This window comes from Triturus cristatus, chromosome 1_1 (genome assembly GCF_964204655.1).
Source record: "Triturus cristatus chromosome 1_1, aTriCri1.1, whole genome shotgun sequence".
NCBI classification, from domain to species: Eukaryota; Metazoa; Chordata; class Amphibia; order Caudata; family Salamandridae; genus Triturus; species Triturus cristatus.
In genome coordinates, this window is record NC_140579.1 from 314,797,155 (window position 1) to 314,816,120 (window position 18,966).

General features: G+C 42.8%; 1 protein-coding gene across 1 annotated transcript in view; it reads left to right on the forward strand.

The window, feature by feature from the left end:
* Positions 1–18,966, forward strand: part of LOC146870169 (uncharacterized) — a 165,505-nt gene that overhangs the window by 15,559 nt on the left and 130,980 nt on the right. The window contains exons 4-5 of the mRNA XM_085641584.1: positions 17,245–17,875; positions 17,949–18,067. Coding sequence (XP_085497710.1) covers positions 17,245–17,875; positions 17,949–18,067 — 750 coding nt within the window. The remainder of the gene's footprint in view (positions 1–17,244; positions 17,876–17,948; positions 18,068–18,966) is intronic.

The following is an 18,966-nucleotide window of genomic DNA, read 5'->3' on the forward strand; positions in this document are numbered from 1 at the left end:
ACTAATGATGTAGGCAGACAGAATAGCAACGATGTCAGAAAAGTCAGATTGGCTTCCTCTTTTGCGCAAATCTCTATATCAAAAATTTTTTAAACACTTAGAACAAAGTCATCCCGAATAATGAAAACCTTTCAAATATCGCCTTTTTTCAATCTGTTTTTAGAAGTCCTTATTTACATCAAACTTCTGCCTCTCCCTCACATGGAGAATGTGATGTTCAGGTTGGTCACCATCTTGCTTACAAGAAACAGTGGACTATGCTCGGTGAGGTAGCTTGAATACCAGTCATTGGCTTATCATTTTTAACTATAATTTCTGAGCGTGCTTTGCTGGATTAATTCCAATATAGCTGCGACGCACCACAGCTTTTGTTACTGTCTCTGGCCTTCAGCCCGCTGCTCCTGTCAAAGCTTCATCGCCTCTCCGATCACTGACATCCTGTCCACCGAGCTGCGCTGCAAGTGGAGGAACCTGGTGTGATGATAATGCTGTCATCTATGCCCCAGGTGTCAATCAGTTAATAAAACATTAGGTCCTGTAGGCCATGACTTTTCAACCCAGGGTGGTCTACAGGCACTGGTGTTATGGGAGCCTCGGTCGGATGGCCGCAACAGTCAAAGAGCTAGGTCTTGAGCTTCTTCCAGAAAGTTTTCCAGTCAAGGTGAGGTCTGTAGGTGGAGGTCGTTCCTGGACTTGGTGGCGAGGTAGGAGAAGGATCGACCGGAGGTGGTAGATGTCTGAGGGTTGGGGGTTGAAGTTGCTGTAGATGTCAGTGATCTTGTATTGAAAGTAGCCTGCCAGAGTGTCGCTGAGGGCTTGGAAGGGGTGGATCGTGTTTTCGATAGCGATGGGGCAGGAGAATTCTCCGATGATGATGAAGAAGAGTTCCTTGATGTAATTGGCGGTCTTCTCAATGCGACTGGTGAGGGCTTCCTTCTTGGCCGTCATGACACGAAGGCGGTAGTTGTTCATGGCGGATCTCAAGAAGACCAGGTTTGCGGGGGTCTTGCTGGGGCAACTTCTAGCTTCTAACAGTGATGTTTGAGGGTCAGCATCTCTGGGGTAAATTAACTAGTGTGCTAAACGAGTCTGTTGCTGGTGGTGTTCTTTGCAGGGCGATGGTGTTGGCGGCGGAGGAGATCCAGTTGGGGAAGTTGTGAACGCTGATTTTGAGGGTATCAGAGGGGAGAGGTCTTGCGAGGGTGGAGCTCCAGAGGGCTTCTCCGATACTTCTCCAGTTTTGGCATGGGTGGGTGGGAAGTCTTGTCGGGGCCTCTCTCAGGGCGTCAAGGTAAAGTGGACGATGTTGTGTTCTGTCCAGGTCAGCACGTTAATGTGGGAGAACTTGACTGTCGCAGCTGGAGAATATGGGGTCTAGAGTGTGTCCTACGCTGTGCGTGGGGGTGGTAACCAGCTGAAAGAGGCAGATGTTGCTCATGTTCGTAAGGAGGCTGGTGGAGTTGGCGTTTTTGGGGTCTTCTAGGTGGAAGGCTAGGTCTCCCAGGAGGATGTAGTGGTTGGAGCAAAATTGCCAAGGGGCGATGAAGTCTCGGGTGGAGTTGCAAAAGCTGGGACTAGGGCAATGGGGTCTGTAGATTTGGGTACCTCTGATGGTGGTTTTGGCGTCTAGTTGGAACTGAAAGTTGAGGCATTCCATGATTGGTGTTGTGTGGTCGTTTGAGGATGCACATTTGTGGGAGTACTTGTGGATGATGGTGATGCCTTCGCTGTGTCTTCTGAGGTAGTCTCAGTAAATCATCTTGTATCTGGGGCGGAGTTGTGGTGGCGATGTCGGGTGTCAATGAGGGGGTGAACCAGGTTTCTATTAAGAACATCGCATTGAGGTGAGGGTGGTTTTGGTGTTCCAGTATTTTGTGTCATGCTTGTACAGGGATCGGGCATTGGGCAGCGTGCAGTGGAGCTGCAATCACAGGTCTGGTGTCAGCTGGGTATTGGTTGCAGGGGATACCTGTACTGCAGTTGAAGCGGCAATGGTGGCTAGTAAAGGGTAATTCTGAAGAGTGAGGTGAAGCAATGCCGCTGCTGATGTCCAGGCTCTTATGGCCGAGGAGTCATTTCTAGTCAAGTTGTAGTGGTGGCATGCAGGAGATCTAGGGTGCATGCTGCTTGGTTTGATCCGGGCGCAGATGGCTCGCAGAACGGCTTGCCTTTGGCACACCAATGGCACGCCCAGTGTGCATATCTGCAACAGTCTCCTTTAAGTAGCCCTGGCAGCTGGTAGGGGCAGTTTGGAAAGTGGGAAGGCAGGGGCTGGGAACTGCAGGAATAGCGCAACAAGGGAAAGAATAGTGCCTGAGGGTGTGGCAGAAAGAAGAGGGAGGGGAGCAAGGTGGGGGGAGGGAAAGATTCAACGGTGAGGGAATATAGGCCCAGGAGCGGTCCCGCTGTGCCACAGCAGCAGTGTGGGGAATGGTGACCTTGGGCAATGAGAGGTCTATGGCTGGAGGTGAGTGTTTGGTCTGGGCCTGAGCTGTAGCAGTATTTTGCAAGCCTTTCATCATCAAAAGTATCTTTATTCGGATATTAAAACATCCAGGAAAAGAACAACATATTTACACAAATCATATACAATAATATGAGCAATTCATCATAAATGCATTAAGATAAAACATGTCTAATGGGCCTTTCCATGATCACAATGGCAGTATTGGGCCTGAACTTCGGCCTAGGTTACAAATTCATCATTTTTTATAAAGTGCGGGGTGCTAACAACTATACAAATATGGGATACCAACACATTAACATTAATTAAAATGCGAGATCGTAGTTTACATAAAAACAGTCCATTTTAAAATAAGCCAAGGCCTAAATAAAAAAGAACTTCTTATAACATCCCAAGTACTCTAAGGGCCTCATGTAGGTAGCATACCAGTTACCACTTCTAAAATACCGAACGATACCGAATCGGTATTTTAGAAGTGGTAACTCGTATGTAGGTAATGAGTCGGTATTTTTTACCGATTCGTTACAAGTCGGTAATTACCGAATCGGTATTTACCGATTCGGTAATGAGGCATACCTTCCCATTGACGGGAAGGTATGCCTCATTACCGAATCGGTAAATACCGATTCGGTAATGGGGGGAACACATGAAAGGGTGGCAGGGTGTCACATTGACACCCTGGTGCACCCCTGATTCGGCCATGTGTGCACATGTGGCACACATACATGCCCTAAGGGCATGTATGTATGCCACATTGCACACTGCTACGCGCGTAAAAATGCTTAAACACACACATTAATTATTTACCACCAACTATAAGTTGGTGGTAAATACCGACTCTAAAACACACCCACACACTCCCCCTACATCTCGATTTTGGCTTCGGAATTTACCGAATTGGTAAAATTACCGATTCGGAATAGTTACCGATTCAGTAACATTACCGATTCGGTATTATTACCGAATCGGTAATTTTACCGATTCGGTAAATTCCGAAGCCAAAACTTGTCCCCCTACATACCAATAGCCAAAATACCGGTCGGTAACGGTATAATTACCGAAAATCGGCCGTTACCGACCGGTATTCGGCTACCTACATGAGGCCCTAAATGTTGCAGTACGACAATTACAAAAAATCCACGTATTATCTCCTATTCTGTATACAATGTATAACAATCTTGCGGAGTAGCTTTAATCCAGATGCCTCGTCTGTAGTATCCGGCAAACAGAGTAACTTACACCTCCCTTCTAGATTTCCTCAATTTAGCTGCTAATCTTAAAAAATTTACAGTGCAGAACAATGTAAGGGGTTCCGCGGAAAGTTTTAAGTATAAGAGTGCTACTCTGACTTGGGTGAATTTATTCGCTCTTAGGATGGTTTTTAAGAAAAGAGCCCGCGGGTATTCATATAATGGACAAAAGAATACAAAATGGAGGGTATCCTGTGGAGATCCCAGATCGCAGCCACAGGGACCCTTTGAGCCAATATCTTTCGTAAACCCTGCAGGAACAGCTAAAATGTGATGTAAAAGATCCAGTCTGAATCTGGTCATTAAAAATCTATCGTTTTTGTTATAAATCTGTGCCAAGTATGGTTCTAAACCTACAACAGATTTTGTTAATATATGTGATCGCACTGACCCTTTCAGTATTTCGCTATCTTCCCGGGCGCAGGCTAACCGCCTCGTATACTCTGCTTTTATCGTGACTTTTAGCTGCGGCGTTAGGGACGTAGGTTCCTTAAAGTATCTTGCAAAACCCAGCCACTCCAATTTATCCTTTACATATTTAAGCCATGGTATCTTGTGATCTTTGTCCCTGTTGATACAGTCTATTAATATTTCTCTGCTTAGACTAGCTTCAGGGTTGGTCCAGATTTTAATCCAACACAATAATGGCTTAAGGCTTAATCTGTCGGAGATATAGGGGAGCCCTAGCTCCTCGTGGATAATATAGGCCGGGGTACTTTGAGAAACTTGCAAAATCCTCCTAAGAAACTTATTTTCCTCCCGTTGTATAGTGGAAATGTTTATAAATCCCCAGACCTCACTCCCATACATGATTTTGGAACAACAGATTGAATTGTATAAGTTCAATATTTCCGTCAATGACCAACGACCTAATCTCGTGGCTCGGTACATAATTGAGCCCATTATGCTCACATGCTGCTTGCATTTTTCTGCAAGCCTTTCATGAGAGGGGAGGGATGCCCTATATGACACTGGGCATTGTGTTATGAGGACCCGTGAATATTTTGCAGGCATGGTAAAGATGTGTTTTGATTTTTGCAATATCATAACCAACAGTGATAGGTTAGCACCCACTAGCCTAATCTATCAATTGTGGAAATTGTGAGCAAGATATGCCCTGCTCTGATTATTTTTAATTGTGATATTTTAAAATTCAATATCCAATCAAAAGGCCCTCACTTCCTACTGTTCCACTCTTAGTAAAATAACTGATTATTGAGTCACTTCTTTATATGTCTCTTCACTTTGCAGCACCAGCATGGAGAAGTCAGACCAGAAAACTCAGGTTTGCTATTTAACTCAAAAGGCTGACATCAAGCCTAGGTCACTGACAAAGCCTTGATGCTACACTCTATATGCATGATTTAATACTGTGAAGAGACAAGCTGCCTTGACCAGACGGACAAGAGCAGGATCCATGTTTCTATGTGTTCATGAAGGACATGAAGGACGTCTGAATCAATGAGCCTGCCTTGAAGCTTACTGAGGCGGCATAGCTAGCCATGACCAAACCTCATGTTACGCGCTTTGAATTGATGGTCAATGTTGGACTTGGACTATGAAAGACTATCACTGGTGATGACTGTGTGACTCTACAACCCAAAGGACTATCCCTGTGATAACTCTATGACCCTATTACCACTCGATTTTTCCTTTAACCTGTCTTCCCAAACCAACCTACACATATATCCCCTATGCATCTGTTCTACTACCATTCTAGCTCACCCCTCCTCTTTAAAGCACCAGGACATCAAGATGAAAGAAACACAACAACATAATGCTTGTTCTTCAGTGGAAGATCAATGAGCAAAACAAATGTTTCAATATTTTGATCTACTCCCAGAAATAACTCTTGACCTGACTTTAACTACAGAAAGAGGACTGAAGGAAGACCTAAATATACATAGGACCTCAAATACGACCTTATACAAATGGGTCTCCTCTGCATTGGACGGACTGATACAAATAAAGTCCACATTCAGGATTAACCACATAAAGAACACCACATGTATTAAAGCAACATCAACAAAATCAAAGCACAATTCAACCTACGACAATGCAAGATGACAAAATCAAGAGACGAAAAATCACAGTAATACAGAGTCAAGAGTCATAAAAACCACAAATTGACAACACCACTTCAAGCACAACAGAAGCAGACTGCATTTTTAAGGAAATCCACAAAATAATAGCAGATTTCCTCAATCTAGGGTGCAAAACAACAAACAATGCTTTTCCAAGACTTCTGTCCAAAAATCTCTATAGAGCAGATCTAAAGAATTGAAAAGATAAATAAGTTACTGTGGAAAAGTGGATTCCTATGTGGTAAGGCCTCACCATGTAATACTAAGTTGATACCCCAAAGATGGTCCCAGGATTCACAATAATAAATATTTAGCTCAGTCCTGATAGTGTGGTTTAGAGCAGTTTTACAAGAGGAATATGTGTTAAGCATTTTACAGTAACAACTTGGACGGTAAGTAATTGGCACACCTCAAAGTAAATCAGGCACCAATGTATAAAACAAAGGCATATTTTTGAATAAATTTAAAAGACCAAAATGAACAAAATTATATTTTTTAACCGTAGTTATAGATTTTATTTTTTTTAAAAAGTACTAGTGGCAATCTGTCACTTGCAGTTCGAATTACGTGAAACTGAAGGATGGTTAAGGTGATGCGGGTCCGAAGACCAAGCCACAATACTCCGTTCAGTTTAATCTGGCCCGAGAGGCCTGGGGGCATAGTCGTCCTGGCCATCCTTGGTGCTAAATTGGGTGCCACAGCAGATCTAGGCGTACCGCTTAGACGGTGATGTGGAGTAAAACGATGCAAAAAGGTCAACAACAGGTCCGTTGTCGTTGTCGGTTGATGGTGCTGCATGGTTCTCTTTTATTGTTGCTTGAGTAAAGGGGAAGGTAACCAGATTGGTCACCAACAAGTCTTGGTAGCGGTAAGGTCAGCAAGATAATACTTTGACGTCCAGAGTTCCAGGGGTAAACAGTAGTCACCCGAAACTTGCTGGAGGTCAGAACCAGGTTTCCCACAATGCACTGGATCACCTAATTTTGGACGATTCATTGGATAGCTAAATGGGCAGCAATTTGTTGGTTCCAGTATGTTGTTTTTACCTGCAGTTGAAGAGATCTAGTGCCACTAGCCCAAAGGTGTCAGGAGTTGTCCTTTGCTCTGAAAGGGGGGCCTATGTCTAAGGGAGTCAGTCTTTGGTTCAGGATGAGTTGCAGTTGCAGGAGCGTTGTCATCAGTGCAGAGTATGTGACCTGTGGTATGTGCAGCTCCTGTTGTTGGAGACTTGGGTCTCTATTTTAGGTCTCGCCTGATCCAGCGCATGCGCTGGTCTGGCGAGACTTTTTGTGAGGGTTCAAAAAAGTGTAACGACTGTAGCCTAGAGCTACAGTGCATGTACGCGGGCGCGCGCGCCTCACTTTCGCGGTCGCATGGCCGCTTTGATGTTTGATCGCGATCACTTTTGCGGCTGCACGGCCGCTTTGATGTTCTCCGTGAGCCCGTTTTTTTTCTTCCTGTTTATTACTTCTATGTAGTAATGGTGGCAACCGTGCGCCGCCATTACTACAGAGCAGTAATAAACAGAAACAAGCATTGGCATAGCCAATAGGTTTAGCTATTGGGACCTTATAAGTATTTAGTTATGCAACAGTTGCATGGCTAAACACTTATAAGGTCCCATAAGCGAGACCTATTGGCTATGCAAGTGCTTGTTGTACTTCTAAGCAGTCTTCAAAGATCTCAGGTTCTGGTGTCAGGGGCATCCCTGAAGTCCTATATTTAGGGGTGTTAGTGGCATGTATGCAGTCGGGCAACGGGCTGCTTGCTCCAGCGGTGACCACCGGGATGTGTGCACCTTTGCTACCCAGAATCCTCTTCTGCCACTTCTAAAAATGGCAGAGACCTTCATTGGCTCTACAGGGCATTTGGCCTATCCTAGGGGTGTGGCTAGCCTTCTGGGGCTGTATGCCCTCTGACTAACTCATTTTTCTGCCTGCCCCAGTGCAGATTTGGCAGGGGCAGAGGGAGAATGGCTTCATCTTTTGAGTGTCAGCATGCAGGCATATCAAAGGCGCTGAATACTTGAAAGCTCACTGCCTTGATATGCCACTTCACTAGCCATGCTGTCAGGGAGAGGGGTGTCATCTCCTTTCCAGCTTGACCTTTGTTTCTGGCTCCTGTGACTGTTCACACTGCCTGGCAGGAGTTCAGATTCCTGTCTTGGCGGTGGCAGCTGCAGGCTGCTAGACAGACAAAAGGAAAGGCTGTGATAACCAGGTGGGCAGTCTCTAAGGAAGACACCTGGGTGCATGCCACATCAAATCCGACATTAGAATCATGTCAGGGGTTGAGGTGGCATGTCCATATTTGGAGGTACTGTAAGGAAGCTGGTGCCCTCGAGTGTGCCTGGGTGCCAGCCTATGTTATCCTAAGGATTGCTGACCACTTATAGTTGTCCTTAATGGAAAGGGCTGCTATATGCACATATGAACTTGCATTTCTATGTCCACACCTTTAGTATACTGCACCTTGCCTCCTAAACTCACCCCTAAAGTAGAATGCCTACCTTAAGGGTTAACTGACATATGTCAAAGATGGTGCTTTGACTTTGCCACTCATGGAGATGGCAATTTTGCGTTGGTGCAGTCAGTATTGTCACACCTGCTGTCATCAGTTTACTTGGGTCACTCAGCGTGGCACAAATTGTTCTTCAGGCCCTAGTGACCCCTTTAACTCCAATGCCCTGGGTACCCCCGATACCACTGTATTAGGAACTTATAAGTGTGTTAAAGTCCTTGCCAATTGTGAGTACAAATTTTCAGCATCTTTTCTAGGGAGAGGGCACTTTCGCCTGGGCAGCATGCGTCAGTGCACCTTTAGAGTCATAACATTGGGGCAAAGGGTATGGGGTGACCATACAAAAAAGGCACCTTCATGCAATTACCCTAAGGACAGCACCACCCAAATAAGTGACTCAAATACCATAGAGAGAGATAAAATCGGTTTTCCACCACTACATACTTTCAGGACTGTCGCAGAAAAGGATTTCCTTAACATTAATTGAGCCAACAACTTAGCATAGAGAGCTGAGCAAAGGGGTAGTTCTGGCTCTAACAGCTCATTTACAAGCCCGCCTTGAAGATCTTTGACATGCAAATCATGCAACAAAGATTAAGGGTCTTATTATGACTATGGCGATCCATTGCCATATTCTGACCGTGGTGATCGGACTGCCACTCGACCACTGCTTTAGCCGGGAATCCGCGATCCCTCAGTGGTGATGCGGCAGTCTGAAGCCACCATATGCTGGTGGTGCCGCTATGGCTTCACCATCCATATTGCAAGTTTCCTCACTGCCACAGATTTCATGGCGGTGAGCCTCCAGGGTCCCCTGTTGCCTCTGTGCCAGGGGATGCATTCACACTGATGTTCCAGAACAGCATGGACTTTACAGTTCATGCCGAGCAGGTACGTGCAATGGCGTTATAATTGCAGTGCCTTGCTAAGGCTCTCATATGAGCCTTAGCATGGCACCGTCGTGACACAGCCTCCGCAGGACTGCCTGACCTGGATTCCAGTTGGAATCCAATGGGGCCTTTCATTATGGCTTTGGCAGTTTTGGAGTAGGGCATTGGCGTAGTGTGGCGGTCCGCTCCAAGACTGCCAAACTCTCAATAAGGCCATAACTGAAATATGATAGTCTATTCAAAATTTAAAAAGTGTATGTATTTAAATGCGTAAGCAAGTCATTTTAGTACATTAGGTTCTATCTCTGCTTTAAGCAGCATTTATTTTACTGCAGAGTTTTTAAACATGCACTGTGAAACATTCCAGCCTGCGCCCTGACAACAATGCCATTAGTAAGCTATAAGGCAAGTCAGTTGTCATATGCAGACTGTATCTTGCCTAGATTTGTATTATATTGCGAACAGCGTTATAGGCTATTGAATCCAGCACCTAAGTGCTTTTGTATAGCTCACACATTTGAAGGTGCTTTCATTTGTTAAAATGAACAAAAAATGGTCTAGTTTGAGTCAAGAATTCGTCTAGGCTTAGACAGTTTGGTGAAGCTGTTACGCAGGGATGATCACAAATTTTCAAATTTCTTACTTTGCAGGACAGAAACTGAAGGAGTAACTTTTTATGATGTCAAAGGCTAGTACTTTGACCTTAATGCTTCGAGATGTGGGTAAAAGGAAGACTCCACGTTTAATTTTTAGCAGTTTTTCACAGCACAAACCTTGCCCATGGACAAAATAATGCTTCAGAATATACAGCCTGGCTTTCACTTTTTTTTGGTTTTGGGACGGCAGTTTACAAGATGCTGAATAGAGGCAAGGATTTGAACTTGGCTCACTTTTGTGCATGATCAGTAGCTGTAGGGACAGGGCTGTTTAGTCTTCTGTTTGACTCTCTTTGGGCTCAAGTTACCCAGCCAACCATAAGTATCACCTTCAAACCCGGTATTTCAAATTTTCTTTAAAAATATCCTTTGCACAACCTGTGCATTGGAGGTAGTTAAACTCCACATGTCTCTGAAACTAGGTTCCTTTCCAAAACGAGAGCAAAACCTCCTACTTTAGACAATTCTCCAACATGAAAACAAATTAACTCACCCGACCCAAACAACTACAGATTTTTATCAAATGAAACTTGCTAAGCAGAAATATTTGAAAGATTACTGTTTATTCAACTGGTAGAATTTACAGAACAAACTTATTTTACGTCAGAGCAACACTATGCCTTCACAACAGGCAGAGGCACAGAATCACTCATTATATCCATTTTGAATGACCTAAAACTCAAAGTGGGAACTGAGTGCCCGACATGTTTCTTCTGGACCAATTATCTGCATTTTAAACTGTACACCACCACACGCTACTAATAAGACTCCACCAACCCAGAATACTTGAAAATGTACTAAAACGGATTGCTTTTTACCATGGAGACAAAATATGTGGTATACCTAACACATTTCACATCAGCTCATCAAATCGGTGTTCCTCTTTAAGCATCTGCGAATCCCCTTGCCAGAAATGAAAAATGTATTCAACATCACTTGAGTAATTCCTTTATGCATGAATGCGTAACCACCTAAACCTGAAACACCACAAAGATAGTGATCTTGGCCTTTAGAGCAATTGAAAAAAGTTCCAGCGTACTCCCATATCGTCCAAGGAAAGCGAGACCCCGACAACAATATGAAGAGAAGTCAGAAGCCTAGTGGTAATGACGTATCAAAATCTATAATTTCTTCCACATGTCAACAAAATCACAAAGATCGTCTTGAAGCACAAAGAACTCGCTGTGGCACATCTGCCCAGACCTGGATACTAAGGAAAGTGCTAAGCTATCTTTCTACTTGCAATCTCTAAGTTTGACTTTCCCAACAGCCTAAACTGCTGCAAAAAAAGTTTTATCAACCACAATATACAACCAAACAAATGTGCTACAACAAGCCTCCTTCTTTACCATCATTGAAGAGAATCCATGTCTCCAGTCCTCCATTCACTCCACTGCATATCTGTAACTGGAAGAGCAAGGTTTAAGGAACTCTGCAGTGTTCACAGTGCCTCCAAAGGAAAGGACAATCATAACAACAAGTTAAAATTAACCAATATAAACAAAGCAGGACACTGCGCTCCAATCTTGCCCTACAGAGGAATATATTGTATTGCAATAAGAATCCATGGGAGTCACTTGTTTCTCAGTACAAGCTGCCACGCTCTGGAGCTCAGTACCAGCCAAAATTGTAAGTATTCAGTAGCATTTGCACGTAAAAAAACATTTGAAAACATTACTATTTCCAAGGTAAATACATCATCCGACAACCCTGGGACAAAAGTCAGAATGATTACAGCACCTCCAGTTATAATCTACAACTTAAAGCCTATTGACATGGAACAACCCAACCAACAGACTACATTATATACCCAGGTAAGTTAAGAAGAGCTAACCTATGGCTAGCCTGGTTTTTATAAAAACTTCATTAATTCATAAGACATCTGGTACACACCAACATTAATACCATAAAAGACGGCGCTGGGAGGGCAACTATAGCTCATACAGGCTGCCCTATAAGTCTATTATACAGCTTAGTCCTCCTACACTCACATAGGACATATCTACTACTGGTCTTGTCCATCACCTGGTACTCTACCAGCCAATTAACCAGACACCACCAAAACAGGATGCATGGAATAACTGAATAGATATGACACACACTCCTGGCTGTTTGAGGGACTATAATCTAATCCACCCTGCAGGTCTCAACTAGCTACATACTAAAACTTTACTTTTGCCAATGGCATTCATGTATGGGGTGACAATAGGTCCAGCTCAACATATCTCTCCACCACTTCACGGTCCAACCTGTACCGATCTATTAACTTTGAAAAAAATATCAGGATGAACAACCCAGGACAGTAACTATCCAAGCAGAATGTGATTCTAAGAAATACCATATAGGGACCCGAAGAACTGCTTGAAGCCACCAGATTACTGAAAACTATATACTGTGTCTCTTTCTTGTACTTATTCATTCACCATATTGTTAAATGATGCATTCCATAACCAGATAACCTCGCGTCGGTGGTCATCATGGCTGACATGGAGGCACTTTTCCTGTAAGATGAGAAACAGCATCCTTTCAACCACACAACTTACACAGTGTAGTTTGCCGCCCATGTAGGTAAGTGCTTCTGTGCCATGCATAGAGGTATTGCACACTGTATAGACACTACAATACAATTAAATACAATACAAAAGAACGCTTTGCCCCTATAGTCTTGCATGTAGTTTGGGGTTGCTCAATATCATTCTTGAACTATCTAAACACAAATATATGATGTACAATTCCAAACACATAGTATTTGTAAGGTGCAGAAAGACCAAAACGATAAGCACTACTGTCCTCTGTAGTCAGGGCAGTACAATTGCACTCCCCCCTAATTACAATATCCATAGGAAGAACAGGTCAGAAGGGAGAGGAGGGGGATTGGCCATTATCATCCGTGACTCCCTACCCTGCTCCACTATAAACATAGACTGCCTTAAAGGCGCTGAAAGCCTAGGCTTCCGTATTTCTCTGGATGCCTCACTGTCCTTTGCAGGGGTCCTCATTTACCGGCCACCTGGACATAGCATTACTTTTACTGACTCGCTAGGTGATGCCCTAAGCCAGCCGCTTCTCAAATACGCCAATTTTACTATGCTAGGGGATTTTAACCTCCATTTGGAATCCAAAGGATCTCCTGGGACGGACAACTTTCTCCAAATAACTGAGCTCCTTACTCTAAAACAACTCGTACAACACCCCACTCACCAGGCGGGCCACACTTTAGATGGGATCTGCTCCAATTTCTCCGCTCTTACGGTGACTCCTCCCATCCCACTTATATGGACAGATCATTACATGATCCCACTCATCTTAGATTACCCATCCACTGACAGCCCGGACCCCTCCCTCAATTCCAAACCCCGTCGTAATTGGTCCAAACTAATAAACAACCCCAAGCTTCAGTCCCATGCCCAAACGTACACTCCTACCCTCACAGGCAACCCGAACAAAGATTCGGGCTACTTTCATACCTGGATCTACAACATTTGTGATGATCTGGCGCCCCTGGAGTTTCAGAACAGGAAAGGAATAAGAAATCCTAAAACTCAGAGACCACCATGGTTTACCCCTGAGCTAGCCAAAGAACAACACCAGTGCTAACAGCTAGAACGTAAATGGAGAAAGTCCTACACTACTGAGGAGAGGCGTGCCTATAAAGCTGGTAGAAGACGCTACCATGCTCATATTAAAACCAACAAAAAATAATATTACTCAAAAGCTATACTAGAGTCTAAACTAGACCAAAAATCTATTTTTAAAATAGTCAACTCCTTTACGCATCCGAAGGGACTAAAGAAAGACCTTCCCCCTTCACAATCTCTGTGTGACAACATCTCTAATTATTTTGAAGAGAAGATCTCTAAAATACAAAAAAACTTCTCCCTTACCCCTCCTAGCATCAAGACGGAAGTTTCCACCCCAGCTCCAACTCTTGCAAATTTCTCTACCTTTTCACCAGTTTCACTGGATTCCACACTCAAGGCCATAATGACCTGCAACTCAGGATCCCCATTGGATGCCTGCCCCCCCAGGATTCTGCATAAACTCATTGACACCATCAACCCAGTCATCAACCAAATAGTTAATTCCTCGCTAAATACAGGCATTGTCCCAGAGGATTGGAAACTTGCCCTGGTTAAACCCCTTAAAAAAAAATAAAACGTAGACACATCAGTCCTCTCTAACTTACGACCTATCTCGTTGCTCCCCGTGCTGGGCAAAATAACGGAGAGGTTCGTGCTTAAAGAGCTTTCAAATTTTATCGAATCGAACAATATCCTCCACCCTCAGCAATCCGGTTTCCGTCCTAGTCACTCAACGGAGTCGGTCCTCCTGGAGATCACGGAGGTGTTAAAAACCCTTGCTGACTCGGGTAAGAAAGCCGTTCTGATCCTTCTGGACCTTTCCGCCGCGTTCGATACCATCTCCCATGACATCCTTCTGGCTAAACTCGAACGCGGCGGTATTACGGGTACCGCCTTGACATGGGTCAGATCGTTTCTTACCAATCGCAGACAAACCGTTGCGCTAGGTCCCTTCCTTTCTACAGAGAAGACCATAACCACAGGTGTCCCGCAGGGCTCTTCCTTAAGCCCCTTGTTATTTAACGTTTACATGGCACCCCTCATCTTCCTTATAAAATCCTTTGGAATTGAAGTCACCTCATACGCTGACGACACCCAAATGATCGTCTCCCTGGACAAAAACAATAATGAAGCTGAAAGCAATTTTCAAACTTGTCTCTCTCAAGTCATACAGTGGATGAAAAATAATCACTTACAATGTAGCACTGACAAAACGGAAAACCTACCCATTGGCACTCATTCCTGGTGGTTGGTGGCCGGAAGGTACCCCACCTCCACCGGAAACGGTCAAGGTGGCCAGAAACTTGGGGGTCAAGTTTGATTCTTCCTTATCTTTCCTCCCCCACGCTCTGGTAACGGCGGGCACCTGCTTTAGTATAATAAGATCTTTGAAGAAATTCTTTGATCTGATTCGTCTGGCTGCCAAGAAATCAGTAACAGTGGCTCTTGTCCTCTCACGCTTGGACTATTGCAACAGCCTGTTGGCAGGTGCTAATAAAGCCACAATAAAAAGACTGCAGATAGTACAGAACGCGGCAGCCCGTCTTGTCCTTAAGCTCCCACGTAGATCCTCGGCATCTTTGGCACTAGACACCCTACATTGGCTCCCCATCCACAAAAGAATCCTCTTTAAAATTCTTCTGATCACCCATAAAGCCACTCGCCGGGCAGGCCCTAGATACCTCACAGCTCGTTTCTCACCCTACACCACCACCAGAATGCTTAGATCCTCCTCGGCTAATTTGTTAAAGACACCCCACTTTAAACTCACCACCAAAGGAGGGAAAACGGTCGCCTACCTTGGTTCCAAAGCTTGGAATGTACTCCCGATCGGCCTACGTATGCAAGATTCGGAAGCGCTCTTCAGGAAAGCATTAAAAACCTGGATCTACAAGTGCCCAGATGACCGCTGCTTTGCACTAATCTAACTCTTCCTCCACCTTCTTTTTCTTCCCTGGTTTCTCCTACCTCGTTCTCTCAGCGCCAGGAGGCTCCTCGCGGAGTGACAGTTCGCGCTTTACAAATGCACTTTTACATTACATTACATTTACATTACATTACATTACAATGTGACCCATTGGGACACAACAGCTGAGATGTTCCTCAACCACCATGGACAGAGTTCAGCTACAAACAGCTCTCCATATGATATGATCCACTAAACTTTAGTGTCTCTGAAAAGCTTACCATGGCTATAGTGTCCATTCCCAGCACCAGTATCTCCCTTGTTAAAACATGATCTTTGATGACTATTTATAGCTGGTACTGGTCTCCACATTTCGTGAATTTAGGTTGACATATTTTATAGCTTTGATTTTTGAACATTAATTGGCAACAGTAAAACCACTACTTCGGTGTGGGTGTGTCAAATACTTTACATTAAGTGCGGTGTTTTTCTTGATATCTTTCTCATTCTCAGCCAACTGGGTTCCAGATTCCAAACTAGAACTACTGAGCAAGTAGGACAAAGGGCAACCTATGATTGCACATTTACTTTTACCCCAAGAGTCATTTATCATTATTGTCTGTAATAACAAGATTCATAATTTTACAGACATTGTGATCCATGTGGCAGTATTGACACATCCGCTAATGATTTCCTCAATATGACTATATTCTGGCAGGTCTGTGTAATAGGGGATGTATCCATGGCCACTGGAATAATGCGATTGTGTGGTTATGGGAAAAAATAATTATGGATTTGTTGCATCTGACCCAAAACCACAATTTGATGCATAATCTTTAGAGTTTTGTGAAACAAAATAATTTGTATCTTAAACAAATCATACATTGCTAAAAACACAGCAGTATGTATTGCTGCGAAAAGCCCATTGCACACTCTGACTGGTCACCTTTTTGTTCCTTATTTCTACATTTGGGTTCAAAGTGTTACTAACGAGGTGAAACCTTCATCCAAAATATGTTCCTCTGCGTAAGTTTTAAAAATGTAGAGGTAATACTAACACAATGTGTGAAGCATTACACCACCAAATGTGCCTGTTGTATACTATTATATTTAGCCAACCCTGACAACCAATTTGGTTTTCCCGTGCTGCATAATTCCAGTGGCCGTGCATACACCTCTGTCTGTGAATGTGCTCATTACATTCTGAGTTTTGTTGCTACTCTCAATAGCCATTTTAATAGGACAAATTAATGAGGGATGTTTTGCTGATGCATTTGTAAAATACTTTTGACTGCTCATACTTAATCTCAAGAGGAGTACCATATAAGAAAAACACCTTGTCACCAGAATCCAATATACAGAAAAATTCCAAAACGCCTTATCCAGTTAATATTTTCTCGTCCGATATTGTCAAACATTTTATAGCATCAGCACTTAGCTAAACATTTTTATAATTTGTGAAGCTAATATAAGTTATGTTTTATGCACAAATCAAACAATCATTTCTTTTACAGATCACTAAGCAAGCTGGTAGATGATAAACCAGAAACTTGGGATTTGTACTTAGATGCAGTTATGTTTGAGCTCAGGACCAAAAAACAAATGACAACAAAATACAGTCCCTATTTCCTTATGTTTGGACGAGAGGCAAGATACCCGTCAGAAGTTCCAGAAGCAATTGAGGTTATTTTATTTCATTTATTTGGTTTATTTTTTTATTTTATTAGATTACATGGGTTTTCAATTAAAATGTTGAAATTATTTTTGCTGCAAACATTTCAAGGTTTTCACTGAATACAATTAGACAAACTCTGCAATGTATATACAATCAGTTATTTCAAGGAACTTTCCTGGTGTATGGTTTAATATCTGCTATTAACTTTACACTTTCAGGTCAATCAACAAGACATTGAGAATGTGACAGCAAGTGAAACTATTGCGGAATGCATACAATCACACGATAAAATATTAAATGTTGTAAGAAAGAATATTAAAAAGGCCGCTGAGAAAGTTAAGGCACAAAAAGAAAAAAATCAACAAGATCTGCAGACTACTATAAAAATTGGAGATAAGGTCATGAGGAGAAATAAACGGGCTGAGCAGAGAAAGGGAGGGAAATTAGATCCTTCGCTTCTTGGACCTTTCATACTTGAAAACATTTCAGGGAAATTGGCTGATATTCAAGACAAATATGGAAACATTATTCCAAAAGTCAACATTGACCACCTACAGCCAATGAAAGATTTTGAAGAGTGTATTCCATCAAATGTATTAAAGTCTGAGATTGGAGGGATATCTAATCAACCTGATTCAAGTTCAGCTTTTAAGAAATACAATAGAACACTTCAGATCCATCTAAAAGAGATTTATGCCACTGAACATGCACCAGAAGGCAGCCAAAAAACACCTACCTCTTCAAATGTTACATTCAGTGACAGCAAGCGAGAGGACAGCCAAAAAGAGCGCAGAGTGTTTACTAGATTGTCAACATCAGTATCAAAGAAAGCAATTCAACGTTATGAGTGTAAGTTTATAACCATTTTGACTATTTTTTGTTATTTTATTTTCAATACTACTACTCTCCATCTATTTTTCAGGGATTAATGATGCATGGAATAATATCACAGGCCACATATTAATTTCAAAAATTGAAGATTACAACATCTTTGATTCCGACTTAGTTTGTCTTCAACCAGGCCAGGACCTGGAAAGCCAGGTACTTTCTTAATAGAAAAACCATTAAATAAGATTCTGGTTGTACATTGTTTAACATGGATTAGTATATAATATATGTTGAACTGGATGACATGTAAATTGTTTCTAAACATTGCTTTATGTCTGTAGGCGAATACGTTATGTATGCTGATGGAAAGGTTCGCAGGGTCTCTGTATAAAAGAGGATAGTTACACTGATGGGTAGAAAAGTAGTAGTCTTGATTGCAGCCATAATGCACTGTTCACAATACCCAAACAATCTTGTCCTTAAAAAGCATAATGAGTTTTTTTTGTGAGCTTTACCTGGCTTAACCTTGATTGCTTACCAGAAGAACCAAGGTTTTAATTTGACTGTTAGTATAAAGTTGCAAGTGTACGTAGGTTGACCTTACACATCTGGGTGAAAGAAACGGGGTAAACCCTTGTGTAAGGTGGTAAAGGTGGAAATGTGCAGGGCCATATGTACAAGGCAGTGTATTATAAGTTAAATCATTACTTTGCCAGACAGACAGAGGAGAAATCTTAACCCTGGGGCACTGTGATCAAAGCCCTTTAAATGAATGATGAAATGGTAGTAAAGCATTGCAAAATTTCCAATATATTTAAGGTTTAGGCCCACATAGAATCTGTTACAATAGTTAATGTGTGTGAAGACCACACTGTTTGGATAGAAATATGATCTCAAGTTTGTAGGAAGGGAAGCCGTCAGAGGTGAAAAAGTTATTGTTGGAAAATGGAGGGGTTGATCATTGACATAACACACTATGAGGTGGACATCGTATTTAAATGAAATGGGAGGGTGGGAGAGAGAATGTGCCCAGGTAAAGATCAGAAACTCTGTGTATTATAATCACAAGAGAACAATATATAGTTAAACCTTTTGAGATTGTGAACACATCC